Source organism: Melanostigma gelatinosum (genome assembly GCF_949748355.1).
Source record: "Melanostigma gelatinosum genome assembly, contig: SUPER_1_unloc_1, whole genome shotgun sequence".
Classification (NCBI taxonomy): Eukaryota; Metazoa; Chordata; class Actinopteri; order Perciformes; family Zoarcidae; genus Melanostigma; species Melanostigma gelatinosum.
Genome location: NW_027635330.1, coordinates 1438877 through 1456583, shown reverse-complemented (window position 1 = coordinate 1456583; position 17707 = coordinate 1438877). Strand labels below are relative to the sequence as shown.

Sequence of the window (17707 nt, the reverse complement as noted above, 5' to 3'; positions counted from 1 at the left end):
ATACACATAAAATGAAGGCTCAATATCATATCAGTAACGCGATATGAGACAAGACGTCGAAAATCAAGACGAATATGATTGACAATGTCAGAAAACACTGAAGGCTGCATCGTCTGTGATAAGTCTCTGGTCATCATTTCTCTTCATGTCCTTATAAATGTTGAGATGGCGACAGACAAAAACCAAGATAGTGACGGACAAAACGACAAACTTGAGGCTTCCAAACTGTAGCCCAGAAACCAGTGGGTGACTACACTGTGTCAACTTCTTTTATACAGCCTATGGTAAAAGCACCAATGATCAACCCTGCAATATAATTGTAATATTGATATCGAAGCATTTCGTGAAATACATTGTGATATTTGACTTTCTCCTCCACACACTTACAGTATAATCAATATGGCTGTACACGCACACGCTATGTGGTTAGCGCTACTGTTGAGTACTAAAATTAGCACATATAAGATATGAACATGTGTGTGTGCTTGCAGCATAAGATCACACTGCAGGTGTTTGGTCTTCTTTACTGAAACAATACATGATGCAATGAATCCTTTCTTTAAAAAAAAGAAGAAGAATTGAATTCCTAGAACTGTGGGGCCTTATAGTTTTTGGAAAAAAGTTACTCAATCAGGATGGAGATGCGTTTGTTGGGACTATTTTCAGTGGCGGATGAATCCACATTTGGTGCTCCAGAGCAGTGTTTTCAAAACTGTTTCACTGGGGACAAACTTGTAAAAAATGACAACCTGATTCACAATAGGCCTCATCTATTAATTGTAAGAGCTAATTTGTGCATCAATGAACGTTTAACTTATCTTGAATAGGTGAACCAGCCATTTAGATAAGATATACGACTTTGTTTTTGAAAATATATACACATGTTAAATACTTTATTATTGAGAGCAAATAAATACATTTTGGCAGAGTTAGCAGACTATCTAGTTCCTTTAACTTCCTCTCATCAGTTCAACAAACAGACTGTACATTAGCCTTTTCATGTCGAATTATCAGAAAAATACAGACATTCATCCTCCCTCGTGTGGCTGGAAGGTGTTATTGCAGAAGAAAAATGTTAAATAAAAGACCAACGAAGATAATTCGTCAAATTTCTTTGGCAACACAAATTAAAGTTCTTTGGAAATGACTCTTATGAGTATCTGTGGCAGCAGGACGATGTATGTGGGATTGTGTTAAATAAACTACGGAGAAGGAACAGCCAGTGCAACAGTGTGGCTCATCGATGTGTTTTTAATACTTTGCTAGAAGAATCAATTCATTGTTGGTTTGTCTAATCATGTGATTCGTTGTTATTACGAAAAACATAGAATATCTAGACTTATCTTTAAATCACCTCCACTTCCGTTTGATTTCTGTCTCCAAATCAATTTCAAGAACTGAAATCTTGAAGATTAGACTTTGAGTGGCATCAGGAGCCAACATGTATACAAGGTTTTGCACCGATATTAGCCAAATTAAATTAACTAACTCCAAAATCTCTAAAAACATCTCTTAATTAGTGCTGGGCAAGTTAACGCGTTCATTTTGCGTTCACGCATTCATTAATTAACGCGGACAATTATTTTATCGCACGTAAAATTAATTATTTAAACAATATATATATATATATATATATTTTTAATTGAAAGACAAGAGACAATACATATACATAACAAGAGTATGACAAGAACAGTGGGATAAAAGCCAGCAAACATCCTATAGTCAGTTGCGGTAAAGTCAGCAGACACTACGATCTCCGTGGTCAACTCAGCAGACACTTACGGCACATGTTCGTGCACCTATATGCTGAAATTCACGGTAAACGCATTTAAACGGCACAGATCGGGAGCGAGCGAAGGACTTTGAAAGTTAGCGGAAACGGAAATGTGAGACAACATCCGGTTTCTTCAGACCAACATCCGGTTTTCAGAATAAGATTCCAACAAAGTATGAATTATATTCACATTACGTATAAAACATGCTACCTTAATCTCGTGAACCAAATATTATATAGCAGTACTTTTAAAATAAAAGTGCGCAATACACTACTTTTGAATTCATTGTTGAACTTTGCCATAACAATGCGATTAATCGCAAAAAATCCATGCGATTAATCGCGATTAAATATTTTAATCGTTGCCCAGCACTACTCTTAATACATGCAAAACAAATATAAAGTATTCTAGCACCATTAATGTTTATATTACTCAATGTGGTATTCATCTCACAAAAGACACTAAAAACAATATCTAGCAGCTCTTTAACTGGCCATGACAAAACTGTATGACCCAGAATTTTTAAGTTTGATCAACGCTGTGATAAGCAATCGTCCGTGTGCTTGACTTTGTACTTTTAATGGTTTTCTCGGGTCTAGAAGTCCTCTACGCTGAGGCCTTTTCAACACAGCACCGACAGCGTCTCTTAAGATCTTGCTGGAGGACCCTTCAGCACCGGGGATGATTGCAGACACAGAGATAGTCTCTCTGACCACTGTGCCTCCGAGCTTCCTTTAAAAAGGGCAAGAAAAATACTGTTGCCTCTCTGATATTAGGACGAGCTAGTTATTTACTAGAGCCAGAGAAAATCCCACAGTCTGAGAGTCTCTACTTAGTTCTGCTATCTGACTTTGAACTCTTCGTACCAGTCGCATCATTAACTCTCTACTCCGTGTTTTTCTTGGAGCTAGAAGTGTACGGTCCCCTCACCACGAGCTGTCCGGATTAAGATTTTACGGTGCATCCTTTATGTTGTTTTGGACTGAGTATTTATCACCATGTTGGCTGACAGCAATCCCTACGAGCTCCTTTCTTTTATCTTCATCCCATTTCCTACTGGGATGGAGTTTGACACGTGTTGACTTAATGGAACTCCCATTTACAAGATTAGATTAGATCATTTCAAGTTGTACCTTGGCATAGGACAGCTCTAAACAAATGAAAGCCGTAAATGTAAGGACGAAGCCAGGGCCCACTTCTTGTCTGGAGCAGTTCATGCTGATCAATTAGTGGTGAGACAAATGACTGACGCAGAAATATGTAAGAAAAACCCAGTATGGAGCGGACACATCAAGACTGGAGACTGAAACTTTAGAAGGAAAAATGGTATCGGAACATCAGACGGGCAGTGTTTTTTCAGATAAAATGCTCACATCAACACTCGTAGGAAACTCTTTGTGCTGCTTGTTTCTTGCCGTCTGCTGGCATATCCCCAAACATGCACTATACACAGAAAATAAACAAAAATTGCGAATTGCTAAACATCTCAGTGTTAGTATCAAACACTAAAAAATGATCGTGGCACAATCAAGGCCTTTACACACCAGGGGTGTTGTTTTTTTGCGTGCGTTTAATTTGCCTGTCAATCTATTTTTTCCAACTGTTAGCGACTTCAATTTTCTTCCGGAACAAGGTCAATTTTTCTGAGCTTTCACACTGCGAATAAAAGGTATACATTTGTGAAACAACAACAAAGGTCCCAAGACTGCAAACTGTATTACTCCATTCAACCTTGACAAAGGCAGCACAGACCAGATCCACTTCTTCCGTTCTTACCTTTCACAATAAAAGCCATAGACATACAATTTTCGCAGGAGAGTATTTCTCATTATCTTGAGATGTATTTGTCACGTCCCTGATGTGTAAAGGCCTTAACGCATCCCCATCAACACAACACTCTGCCAACACTAGAAAGCCACCAGCAACCAGACAGGATAGAAGACTGTGCAGTCCTGATTGTACTGCTTTGATAAGGTGTACATAAGAAGGAGCTTACTGCTACATGTAAGATGGGTGCAGCTGTAGCCATTTAACACCGAGTTTTCTCTGTAACCCTGTAATTTAAAAAAAATAGTTGAGTCAAAATGTAACCATTTTGATGTTATAAAATGCCATATCTATTATAAACACAAAATGTTGCTTTGCGGTCTAGTTTATATTGTTTAACTGTGTCGAAATAACACTGTTAAAAAAAAATCACGAAAAAAGGAAGCACAACATTGTCATCGACAGACATCATGCGACGCTGACAAGTACCAGTACAGCTTTAAGGGAACGCAGCATCCGTTTTCATTTAAGAGGCCCTACTGCTGCTAGACAAAATAAAGCGACATCCTGCAGCTCACCAGAGTTGTTGAGCTTCTGAGGCGTCACTAGTTACAAACTCTACAGCGTATTTGATAAAGAGCAGCGGGACTCAGAAGCTCTCCTCGGCCCGGCTACGGATGGCTTTCATTATTTCAGCTTCCAAACCCCCCCCCCCCCCCCAGCCTCTAAACAGTTCCTGGTGTGTACATCTGGAGCACTACCGCAGCATTAGATTGCTAATTGATCCTCTGAAGGGCCACAGGCCCACAGTGTTGGATGGAAGTATATGTGGCTCTGTAAGAAAGGACTTTTGTTCTCCGGGCACTAGTTCCTTGTGTGGAAAAATGGGGGTGGGGGGTGACGTTTTCCTAAAAACAGCCTCTCTTTCCCTCTGTCACACACACTGCAAGTAAAAATATCATAAAAGGGCTGGACTCTGCTCTGATCTCGTAATGCTGTCTCCAAGGAGGGGGAGAAAACTGTGTTCTCACTATGAACGCTCAGCACACAACATCAAACTGGATGACTGAGGGCCAGTTACTATGTACAATGAGGCCGCACATTCTCAATAGAGTTCTGCAGGAATGAGTCCTAAAACCAGGAAATGAGTCAGCATTTTTGCACTTCCGGTTCCCTCGTCTCAAAGTCAGTGTTTGATTAAATTCCTGAAATAAAGTATGTGTTTAACACAAGCTGAAGAGGTTTTAAACTTTTGTTCTACAATATCACATACAACAGCAAACACCCCTCTGGTGAATTTAGAAGCTTCTACACGTCTTAAAAAAAAGTGTCTAAATGAGACGACTAAACGTCTTCACTAGAACTCTAGTCCTCCTTTAGCTTAGTGGTGGTGACGTGAGGTCATCGTGATGTAGTTCCTTTATAGCCTAACATTATCTTTACTACTTCTGCTGATTGTATTCACGCTTCAAAAAGTGGTGTTCATTTGTGAAGATTATCTTGCTGAACAAAACGTGTAAGAACCATAAACGTTTGTTTGCCACAGAGTTTATTTTCTGCAATAATCCAGAATCCAATGAAAGAATCCCGTTGGCTTTTTGTGGAGGGAACTAGTGTGACGCTGACTTCCCTGTTGGCCTACAAAAATATGTCATCCCTGCAGACCTCTACACATTCTTCAAACAAACAAGAAGGCTTGTTCTGGCAGCTGACAAAGCTGAACATGAACATTTCTCTGGACACTTCTGTCTAATGATGTGATCACCTAAAGGGCCCATTACATACGCATTTAAAATGTCTGAATTTGGAGGCAAATCGAATTAATTTCATGACAATTGCAGAAACCTGGGTTTTTTCAACTTTGACACACAAATTCGTAGCTTTTTAGCTTTGTTAGCACCATCCACTTATATTTAAACTCCTCTGAGCATAAAGTCAAAAAGAGAAATGTCTGCAGACGATCGTGAGACCATAAGAGATTTGTGGTACAAAAACGACTGTGTAAACTATCTGCATTGAGTTGTTGCTGTGTTGCCAGATCAGAACAGTTTCCAGCCCAAAATAAGTGAATCAAAAAATATGAGTGAGTGGACACGGATTTTCTATTATTGTATTATAATGTCTTAACAATATTTTCAAAACCCCTGCCAAATGTTGACAAAAGCAGCCCAGACTTTATCTACCAGTCCAACGCTTATCTTCCCAGCACAACGTCATCAGAAATAGCCCAGCTGGGCAGAAATCAGCCCAATCTGGCAGCACCGTCAGCGAGTAGTCCCATAATCGCCGAGCACGTAGAGCAGCATGTTTCACATGTGAATGAATCAGACCCTATATTCTCGCCTCTGTTTCCCTGATGAACAACGGGTCTCATTATGACAAAAGGAAATACACTTCTCTTAGAGGGCTTTAAAATACCGCAAATCCACAAAATATCATCGGTGGAAGACATGACTGCATGATATGGGATTACTAAAGCCTAATGTGGACCCGATGTATTGGTAAGCCTCACCTTGTCTGACTCAAACAATCAATGCATCGACACAGAACAGACGTATAAAAGTGTAGCTGGCATACCCTGGAGGCAGCGGTCTCTCCCAGGTTGTGGTTTTGGTGTTGTGGTCCACGTAGTACACCCTGCCGTGAGGCAACACTCTCTGCTCCCAGCTACGCGGAGAGGAGAAAATTCACACGTAAATACTAGAAGCACCTGTACAAGAGTTTATAATGGATGTACTAACAGATAAAATACACAACGTAGATTATTTAGAGAGCAAAGGGAGTTCAGAGTGGAACAGTGACAGGGTTCACGAACATACTTGTTTAATGCTGGTAATACCCTTACACTTATTTTACAAATGTATCCATCTATGCATCTATATGTTCATGCATTTTGCTTTACTAACAAACACTTGTATTGTATTTCATGTCAATAAAGCTTGTGTGACCCACACACACTATAAGCACACACACACAGAGAGCGCGAGAGCGAGACAACAAATCAGTGGATTAATTTAAATCTACAGCTGTTAATAGCTACATTGCTCCCAGTAACAAATCTGCAAAATAGATATTCTTTTAAATACTTTACTTTTTTTAAATTGTGTTGTTTGCTGTTGATTTCCAATGTATATCTTGAAAATCAATTAAATTTGATCACTAGAAATATATATATATATAGATAATGCGACTGTTGCAACACTTTTCAGTGAAAGGTTTTAAATAACATTGACCAAATAGAAAAATTCTATTGACCCAGAGCAGCATCTGAGGTAAACTGCTGTATAACCTAAAGCTAGGAGATGCTCTGAGTGAATTTGATTTCCTTGAGTTCGCTCTGGTAAACAGGTACGCAGCGTATATATGTCTAGACTCTAGGGCTTTTACTGTGAAAGGTAATAACGGAGAGAGTGGATCTGGGCCGCGCTGCCGTGAGATAAAGGTAGTTGTCTTGGTTTGGACTCGGAGCCTCCTTGTTGTTCTACACTATATTGGGTGTTCTGAATATGTCCGTCACGCAATACGTGATTGGTTGATGCCTTTATGCGCTTTATGCACTTCTTTCGACATTGTCAAAGGCAGCGCAAACCAGATCCACGCCTTCTGTTCTTACCTTTCAAAATAAAAGCTCAGACATATACAGAACAGTGAGTAACTGTTTAACAGAGGAAACTCAAATTCACTCTTTTATTTAGGAAACTCAACAAAATAAAAGTTTACCTCAGACAGATGACGCTGCTCTGGGTCAATAGGAACCTGCTAGTTGGTCCTCTGCCTGCACAAATCTACACTTTTACATTACACTTACATCTCACTTGCTTATAGTCCTGTTATCTGTTCGTTTGTTATTTGTTATTTTATATTTCACTATATTTTACTGGAAATTTTAATATGTTTCTGCTTTGCACTGTTGATTGTTAAATGTTATGCACCAACCGTCACGTCAAATTCCTTGTATGTTCAACATACCATGGCAATAAACGGTTCTGATTCTGACACCTTTTATTGTGAAACTGTTGCAACTGTCGCAAATTTGCATCGCTGCCGGTATGAAGAGTTTTGATGCGAAATATTCGCAGTCGAGTATTTCGTAGTTTCATATTGTTTATTAGTCACGCCATCGGTGTGTAAAGGCCTTTAGACGCAAACATTACTATTTTAATCTCACAAGATGTTGTCATCTCCTGCTGAGCTCAAACGGGCCTCCTAATGTGTATGCTGGACACTTGCATGGAATAGAGCTATCAGAGTAACATTACAGAGCAATGATATTAGCTCCATTTAACTACTGTGAGAAGTCAGAAAGTCTGCCGTCAATTGCCAGATACTCACACCATTTTGAATCAAACTGGACATGAACACTATTTAATATCCTAGTTTATGATCACTGATTTGTTCTGACTTTCAAAGTTAAATATGATGCTGGCATTTTTGGGGGAAAATGCACCATTAAAAAAATGCATGAAGAAGCAATATGTGAAGTAATTAAGCTGGTAACAGCAACATATGAAGTAGGCTCCATTCTGCATATAAACTTTAAGCATGTTTGGATTCTCATATTTCAATGGTCTGAATGTGAGACGCTCTGATGCCCTGATTCTCACCCCTCCGGGAGCGAGTCTGTGGGGGGCTCTGTGGCGCTGTTGCCGGTCTGCTCGGTGCCGGCGTTTGGGCCAGGCTCCGCTGGCGCAGCAGGACCCAGGGCGTCCTGACCCGGGGAGGGGCTGCTGCTGCTGCTGCTGGCGGCCGGGGAACGACCCGACGGGGAGGACGGAGAGAGCGTGTTTCTAGCCACGCCCCCCCGACCGCCCTCCAGCCCGTTAGACGTCAGCTCAACTTTGTCTGAGGGAAGACACAAAGGGGACGACAATTTTAAAAAATGACTTATTGTTACAGTCATAACAAAAGTAGTAAAATACTGGACTCTTTTGTGTCCCTTTATACTACATTCATAAATTACTACCAGCATTTACTATCCATTTAACATCAAAAGTCAGGCTCTAGTTGTCATACATTAATATATAAATCACAATAGTTAAGTCAACACACAGAGTGTGAGACTACAACGAGTCAATCAGACCCCTCCCATACCTGCGCTGCTTCCGGGGCTGATGTGACTCTTGGAGGAGCGGCAGCGACCGGACGAGCCCGACCCGGGGATCTGCTCCTCATTCAGCTCCCCGTTAGTCAGGGAGCCCCCCGGGGAGCCGCCCTGCGAACCCCCCACTGAGTGCCCGTTACTCCTTAGAAGAAAGAGAACAGAGAGAGAAAGAGAAAGAAGGGGAAGTGAAGCAGATGGAACAGACATTAGAACTTACTGTTTGAGTCAGGAACAGCTATGGGTCTAATCTCCAGAGGAACAGACCTGGCACGCGTTCGAGCGTGTACGCGGACAAAACCATCGGTGTTAGTGTCGGCTGCTGTCGTTCTCTGAGCGACCTCATATTTTCCCAACACTAAATATAACTTAGCTTTTTCCTGACGAAGAATGCTGAGGCCGCGCTCAAACAGCAAACCGGATTATGTGCTGCGACGTGTTTATTTGCCACAACCAGGAGAAGCAGCACTACTGTGTTTCTTAAGGAAACTGAAGAAGTTCTTGTCAACTTTTAACAGAGGAGCAATAGAAAGCATGCTGACTGGAAACATTACAAACTAGCATGGGATGTGTACGGCACAGGACAGGACCAACCACAACATCACTGGTACTATCTACTGAGCATCAGTGATATTGATGAGAAGAGGATCCTAAAAAGAGCTAAAGGATATTAAAGACTAAACCCAGCCAGACACAACCTGTTCACCCTGCTGCCTTCTGGAGAGAGATACAGAAGTATCAGCTGCCGAACCACCAGACTTCAGAACAGCTTCTTTCCTCTGGCTGTGAGACTCCACAACTCATCCTCCACATATAATAGTTTTTAGTGTGTGTGTTTTTGTGCTATTGTTGTGTAGCAAAATGGGACTGCAACCCTGTTGTACTGTGACATTGTGAGCTCTTCGTCACGGGAGGACAACAGAAATGGCCTCTACTCTTCTCCTGGATGAAGATGTGGACTGCGTCTCCCTGACAGCGGTGGTCGGGCTCTTGGCTGAACTGTGTTTCAAGACCCCCTGCAATGTTTATAGGGAAATACCATCCGACCTCCGCCGCAAAGCTTTGAAATAAATGCAGTCTGCTCCAGTATTTATTATCCCATGACTTTTCTAGCCGGTGAGAGCAGCGTCTCAAACCACATTCAGGGGGGAGATAACATGCTGGCACTCTGTAAGTGCTTCAGTCGATCATACTGGCACAGGCTTCTTGCACTGGATCCTTTTCTCTCTTTTGTTCAGTTATTTTGATTCTAATTATGCCTCGGGGTTAACATTTTTCACATAAGTACGTTTAAAACAGTGTTTTCGGGGGGAAAAGTGTTTATTAGAGTGATTTTATTAAGTGATTATTAGAATTACACTACATCTGCAGAAATTTGAGCAGTGTTGTGAACAGTTTCAGTTCCATGTCACCCCCAGCAGACCTCAACACTAACTCTAACCTTATATTTTGAGTCTTTAAGAAACTATGCAAATTATATTGAAAATATGACATACAAGAATGACAGATTGAACTTGTCCAAGTCCAGGTGGTTTGACAAAAAAAATCCCTCCCAAGGCGTTCCTGAGGTATCGCATTCACGAGAATGCACCGAACGGAAACGAAAACATGACGCCGTGGTTGCAGCACGGAGGCATGAAAACCTCAAGAGCCTACTGCAAGGCTGGTGCAGAACAACTCGACAAACAAAAACCTAACATCACATTAAAAAATGTGTGCAGTTTACCAACACTTGTTTGCAGGATTGGTCAAAAAATTAATTAAAAAGCCTGGTACTCAACAGCCAGAGAAACACACATGTAAACTTACAGCTATTCAATGAGCGCTTTTACATGTGTTGCTCAAACCAATGGTTCCAAAACCATGAAGAAGTGGTGGGGAGTTTTTCCTCACACATCCCCACTAATGAACTCCTTTATCTCAAATTTTCTCAATTCAAAAAAAGAAAATCCTTTCCCTTTGGAGAGATCGCAAAGTGCTGCTCTGATAAATTAGTGAAAAGCAAATATTCAACATGACAGCTCAACCAATCATTGTCACTCTCTGAGCTGAACCACACAGATCCTGATGAATCTGGTCAATTTATTATGTATATTTAATACATGATGGGGATGACGGTTGCTCCATTAAAAACATGTTCTGTGTAATATAGTATATATAATATAATTATTGGTGTTTGCTATATATTTTTATAGACTGCTATTCAAGACAATTTACAAGTGATTCCAATCAAGATTTGGACACATTTTCATAAAAGCCATGCTGAATGCCTTTGCGCATCAGTGTATGTTTCGTTCAAAATTGTCACCCATTTAAGAATACGACCTCACGTTGTGACAATCACGTTAATATTCTGACAGCGAAACTTTCTTCCGTCTAAGTTTAAGTTTTCGGATCAAGTTTGATTTTCTTGCAACAGGTGTTTGGCCACTCAGAGCCACCGTACATGAGACGTCATCTGTGTCTCTGGGTGTGTGTCTCTGTGTGTGTGTGCGCGTGCGTCCTGACCTGCTATGAGATCCAGCTGTACCGGGAGTCTCCTCACTCTGTGTCCTCCTCAGGTTGGGTCTGTCTGACTGCAGTATCTCTGCAAAGACACAGATAACTAGCTGTTAATCACAACACATAGACAACACATTATTATTTATATTATGACTTTTATGGTTTATAGATAAATTCAAGTTATCGCTACTACTATTATTTCAAAGCGATGCAGAATGCCTGAGAGCCTTACTGCATTATATTTTATTGTCATCTGAATTTAGTGTTTTCCTTTATATAAATCAAAAAAAAAAAAAAAGACCATCAATTGGGGCATAACAATGCACAGGAATGCAGGAAATTAAGTGTTTGACACTCAAAATATCCAGGGGAAGACACACAGACCACCCCCCCCCCCTCCACGTTATGTGTCCCCTCACCCAAAAGTTAAAATGAAACCTATGAGTATGTTAATCGGGAGAGGTGGGAGAAAGAGAGCGAGAGACATAGAGAAAAAGCTAGAAAGGTTTTGCTGTGTCAAGATTGATGCCACTCAAACGTTCACTGACATCAGCAAACCCACTTAATATATTTACATACCACTACGAATGATGTCTTCAGACCTAACCTAATACACTCCTGTTCTGAGTAAGAAATTAAGTCACAAGCACGGGCCAGTCGTTGAATGTAGTAGCATAGATCCCATTATTTCCAGATATACCAAATATATCAGGTTGGATTTGAGGAAAATGTATCCAAAGGAATAATAAACACAGCTATATGGCCCTATAAATATATATAATATAAAAACATGGAATTTTGGGGTTTGAAATTCAACTAAGGCCACAGTTGTCTTTTCAAGGCCATTTTTGTGATCAGACGCGTCAGATCAGAACTCAGCTGTGTCCACACTTCACATGTCAATGCGACCAGCCTGATCGGGTAGTGATCGGATATATCACGTGGTCAAAGAAGTGGCTGTAAAAAAGTCAATACACATATTTGATTTTCTAGAAATTCTTCACAATAAAAGCCCCCCCGTAATTTAGTTTTTTTTAAAGGTTTTATTTTGAAGTAGAAAAATCAGGAAATGTTGGATTTTCATCAGCAGTAACTTAACAGGACTCAGACAGGCGGTCTCAGCTGGGCTCCAGCTTTCCTCCTTTCTTCCCTTCGCTGGGGGGGAAGATGATGGAGACCTATGTTTGATAAATTGTTGGAATTGTGTCTACATGCTTTCCACACTTCACTGAGATACCAACTCAACGCGAGCCAAGCCGCCTCTACATGTGGTCTGACAGATCAGATCCCAATGCAAGAAAGGTCCGATCTCGGTTAATGGGTCCTGGCCTCCGATAACAAAAGTCGCCAAAGATTCGATGAAGTATGATAAGTTGGAATAAGCTAATTAACAATATACATACAAGCTACTAATGGGGAACCAAAAGGGAAACGGATTCCTTAAAAGAGTACTCCTTTGATTTTGCTTTTTGTTCCATTACATTGTTGGACGCACAATGGTCAGTTAAAGGGGCCAACATTACCCACAATGCAACTGCAGATTCACGTGAGTTATGCTCAGTTATGTTAAATTAAGTTAAGCCAAAACTAAAGTGTCTTAAAGCTGCATTCTCTCCACTGTCCATCAGGGGGCGACTCCTCTGGTTGTATAGAAGTCTATGAGAAAATGGCTCTACTTCTCTCTTGATTTATTACCTCAGTAAACATTGTAAACATTAGTTTATGGTCTCAATCTCTAGTTTCAAGTCTTCTTCAATACAGCATGATGTTCATTTTGTAAAGTATGGTCCATTTAGAGTAAAATAGACCATAAAACAGGGTAGGCTTTAGGGCGGGCTTTCTGTGTTGACAGCTCATCCGCAGTCCAAATATGGTCACCTCACTCGTTGCAAAAAAAATAAATAAAAAAAAATGCCGACCTCAAGAAACTGCAATCCACAAACCAAAGGGTGACGTCGAGACGACTATGTCCACTTCTTGCAGTCTACGGTTATGCTAGTAGAGGCTAATGTAGGCACGAGCAGCTAGCCTCAATTGGAGATGGAGAGCGGGCTACAGAGGTCTGTTAAGCTCACACCCTCAGACTTAAGTTAATTTTCAAACTTGTAGTCTTCAGCTCCAACCGATGGTGAATTGACCTCGCTTTAAGCAGACACGAAACATATTGTAGAACTTTTTTCAAGATGCTGTACCTGAAAACAGACTTTGAAGAGAATAAATCGGTGGAGTTCTCCTTTAAAACATTTTGTTCCTAAAACCTTGTGTAAGGTAGCCTTTTTCCAGGAAACGTAACCATTGAGAAACACTTTAATAGAAAGGGGTCCCTTAGAGGTTAAGCTAACACCCATGAACCACAACGTCACGACTTTCAATCCGGCCGGAGACCTTTGCTGCGTGTCATTCCTCACTTTTCTTTCAATTTCCTGTCATCTCTTCTCTGTCAGCTTGGTAATAAAAGCATAATATGCCGTTAACTATGATACTGTGACTATTCAAATGAGCATTTAGTATTTCATACCCTGAAACACCCGTCGATGGATTGTAAATGTCTCGCCAAAAAAAAGAAGCTCTTTTAACAATGACAGCTCTAGCTACTACACTGGCAGAATTCAACACTAAAGCTCCCTCTGCAACAGATTGGGTTGCTAACACCAGAGTCTCCATCGATTGTCACATTACCGACGCACTTTCAACATTACAGTCACCGGTCCGCTCCAGAACTGTGCAGTAAATGAGTGAATAATCAAATCCATATAGACTTAAAACATGTGGCATGTGTACAGTTGGTGGTTTAATAGAGACCATTCATCCGTGTGTGTGTGTGTGTGTGTGTGTGTGTGTAGTGGCATGCGGTCTTGGTGGTGTGAGGGAATGTGTGACTGTGTGCTCAGTCCCGACTGCACACCAGACCTGTAACATGCTTTTCATTAACACTCACTTTCTCCTTTACACACACATACAAACACAGCACCTTCCTCTGTGTAAGACGCTCAGATAGTCTCCATATTTACACACACACCTATATCCTGCTGTCTAAAGTAAAGCAAACAGGTAATCTCACACACACACACAGTGCTGTTCCGCAGCAATGAAGGAGTTTCTTGTGAGCACACCCGATGGACATGCAGAAAAATAAACAGTGGTCTTGAGGAGAAACTATTGTGTCATAGCCTGCTTGCCGAGTTCACCCCCCCTCCCCCTCTTAATGGCACAGGTCCGTGCGCATATAAATGGGAGTGTGTGTGTGTAGGTGTGCAAAATAGAATAATCTTAAAACACAAAAACATCTCAACGACTAAACTACACTAAAGACAACAGTGGGCACATTTCAGATCAGCAAATGCTGTGGAAAATGTACGTTGCCCTTGGAAACCATTTTGAAAAAATCTGCAGCACTGAAGGGTGTGTATAAAACACACACCCGCCACTGCACGACGTTTAACCATGACTAGCTCCAAATCCACTAAACCAGCCTGAAAATGAAGAAAGTCTGAAACCTTGATGAAGTCTACGGAGCAGATCCAAATGGTTGTCGAAGCCTGGTCGGAGCTGGCTGATGCTGCGCTGTGATTGGCCAGTATCGGGTGCCGCTCGGGTGGCGGGATTAGCGAAGGGTCAATTCTTGGCCTTTGGTTGCCATCAGTTGCAAGTTTAACTTACTAAAAATAGGGACAGCAATCAGCTAAATCTGCCATGTGGCTTCTGCTTGTGTGGAATTGGAAGTTGTGTGTGTGTGTGTGTGTGTGTGTGTAAGCATCTAACATTAATTTACAAAGTGTTCCAATATCCTCTGAGCTGAAATCTTTCTGCTCTGGCTTCTGTTTCCTCCCATCTTTCAATACAAGGGTTTGTTTATGAAGCCTGCTACGTGTGCTTGTGTGTGTGTGTGTGTGTGTGTGTGTGTGTGTGTGTGTGTGTGTGTGTGTGTGTGTCAGAAAAGCTGCCAGGGGGAAATGAGTAAAACTTCCAAACTAACAGAGGTGCGTTTAGAGCGAGAACACAGAGCTCCTTAACGCCACCAGAAGGCAACACACTTCCACCTTTATGCACTTTATATATTCAGGCAGCCCACAAGTGCCTGCGCACACACACACACACACACACACACGTGCTGCAGAATGCGAAACACATGTGCACGCACACCCACGAACGCACCAGCTCAAACACACGGCTGCATCTGCACTCGTGGGACCGTAAAAACACACACATACAAAGACCTTGGACTTTAAACCCTGGTTTAGAGGGCACACGCACACACAATTATAGAATAAAATAAATGTGGTCCAGTGTTCTTTAAACATACACGTGAGGAGGTTTGCCTTTTAAAATGGCTGCCCTTTTGAGATGGATTGATCAAAACAAACAAGTTCCTTGACAGACTCAACTTAATTGAGTTTTATGATGATGCTGCAGAATTTCTCTCAAGATATTGTTTCTGCAAGGCAACTTGGCCTTTGGTTGCCAACAGTTGCAAGACAAATGGGTCTCTTTTTTCCCCTACTGTGAAAAAAGTGATTTCCTTACTGTGGTGTTGTTTACTTTATTGTTGCATTAATTTGGCCAACAAGTGTATTCCCGAACCTTTTGTTAAGGAATACAGAGCAGCTGAAAGTGAATGGTCCCCTCCCCCTCCTTTACAGCATATATAATAGGTCCTGTCAACATGCAAATGTATTTATTTTAATCTCAAGATTATAATCTAAAAATCCGAGGCATCTGCTTAAATGTTGCATTCGAATAAATTCACAGTATGTGATTCCTATCAGTATGGCACGATAAAAATATAATGCATTGAAGAACGACATGTCAAAATGAAAACTGTTTGGGTCAGATCAGATTTTACGGCTTTGTTGATATTCTGTGTCTAATTATTGTGTCATTAATAAGTCGCTGTGTAATAAGCGTGGTACGGTACAGCTAGCAGGTCTTTGTTGTGAAATGAACCCCTTCAGGATGATTCAACACCTTTACTTTCATAGATACTATAACTGTAAGAGATTGAATAATAACAATAATCTGTTATACAATCGTACAACTCTTTTACCACTTACACAATAAGAAATCTCTAATTTCACCATAACAAAGAGCAAAATGTGGATGGGTACAAACACCATGAGGGTAAGAAAAGACTTCGTAGAGTTGCCATTTACACAATGTGAAGCCTCTGACTTTTTCCAAGCGGGGGAAAAAAGGCTCATTACCAGACACACAAATATCCTCCTGTACAAACAAATGCATGTGTATGCGCAGTTGTTGGCAATATTAACAAACGTTTAGGCGACACGGGAAGGGAAAGAGTGAGATGAGGAGAAATGCTTTAACATTGTGGCGTATTCTGTATTAATAAGTCTGGACTCCTGAAGGAAAACAGTGTGTGCGTGTTCCCTTTAATATGTCGTCACTGACTCAGTGAAAAACAGTCTTAGCTTCGCCCTGCACTTCTGTTTAATAAGCGGAAAAGTTCTAAGGTTTTTCAGAGATTTGTTATGAATTAATCCCTTTGATAAGAGTTTTTTAAACTTTCATACAATAAAGTCACAATTCACTTCTTTAGAGGAGTTCTGTGTCAAATTGTCAAATTTCACACAACAGCAGTGATACACACGCCAGCATGCGCACATGGCCTTAATGTGATTGCTACTCTAGGTGTTTCTCTGTACATTTCTGGGTTATTACCTTCACCTGTCTGCATGCGTGTGTGTGTGCGTGTCTGTGGTAAAAGGCGGGACTCACTGTCTGCTGCCGTGCTGCCATTGGGCAGCATGCCCAGATCAACAACCATGCCGTCCAGACAGACGTTGAGCTCGCCTCCCGCTACAACCGAGCCTTTGTTCTCCGTCTGCAGCACCAGACTCAGCTGGACGTTCTCCACTAGAGGGGGGGAGGGGGGAGAGAAAGAGAAAGGATGAGTGGTGGAGAAAGGTAGAGGACAAGGGGGGGGGGGGGGTTTCAAACTTGCATTCTCTCTACTGACCAGCAGGGCGACCAAGAAGTACTTCTCTCTTGATTTATTCCCTCAGTAAACATTGTGAACATGAGTTTATGGTCTCAATCTCTAGTTTCAAGTCTTCTTCAAAACAGCATGATGTTCACTTAGTAAATGATGGTCCATCTAGAGTCAAACAAACCATAACTGTGATTACTGTGATTGACAGGCCGCTGCTTCTACCAGAGACGTATAAGACGTCCCTACGTCACTCCTTTGCATTCCAAATATGGTAACTTCTGTTCATTGGATGCCAAAAACAACAACATGGCGACGGCCGCATTCCAAGATGGCAACGGCGAACTCGCAGAACTGGAGTCTTCAAAACATCAGTCCACAAACCAATGAGTGATGTCATGATGACTTGTAATATACAGTCTATGGTTATCGCTCTAAAATGAGAAAACATTGTGAACCCTGCCGGGACGTTTATACCAGAGGAGGTGTTAGCAAACTCATTTCAACTTCATGAATATTGCTGTCGTGCTTTACTTCATAGTGCGGCCGGAAGAAGTGAAAACTGTCCCATTGGCTACTGACGACAGAAGTATTTTGAATATCCGGTAATGCACATTTATT

General features: G+C 41.3%; 1 protein-coding gene across 1 annotated transcript in view; it reads right to left on the bottom strand.

The window, feature by feature from the left end:
* The window catches only part of LOC306786361 (NEDD4-like E3 ubiquitin-protein ligase WWP2), a gene marked incomplete at both ends in the record, with an annotated part of 335533 nt that overhangs the window by 36469 nt on the left and 281357 nt on the right, over positions 1-17707 (bottom strand). The window contains 5 exons of the mRNA XM_079297399.1: positions 6120-6209; positions 8147-8384; positions 8634-8785; positions 11149-11227; positions 16876-17013. Coding sequence (XP_079153525.1) covers positions 6120-6209; positions 8147-8384; positions 8634-8785; positions 11149-11227; positions 16876-17013 — 697 coding nt within the window. The remainder of the gene's footprint in view (positions 1-6119; positions 6210-8146; positions 8385-8633; positions 8786-11148; positions 11228-16875; positions 17014-17707) is intronic.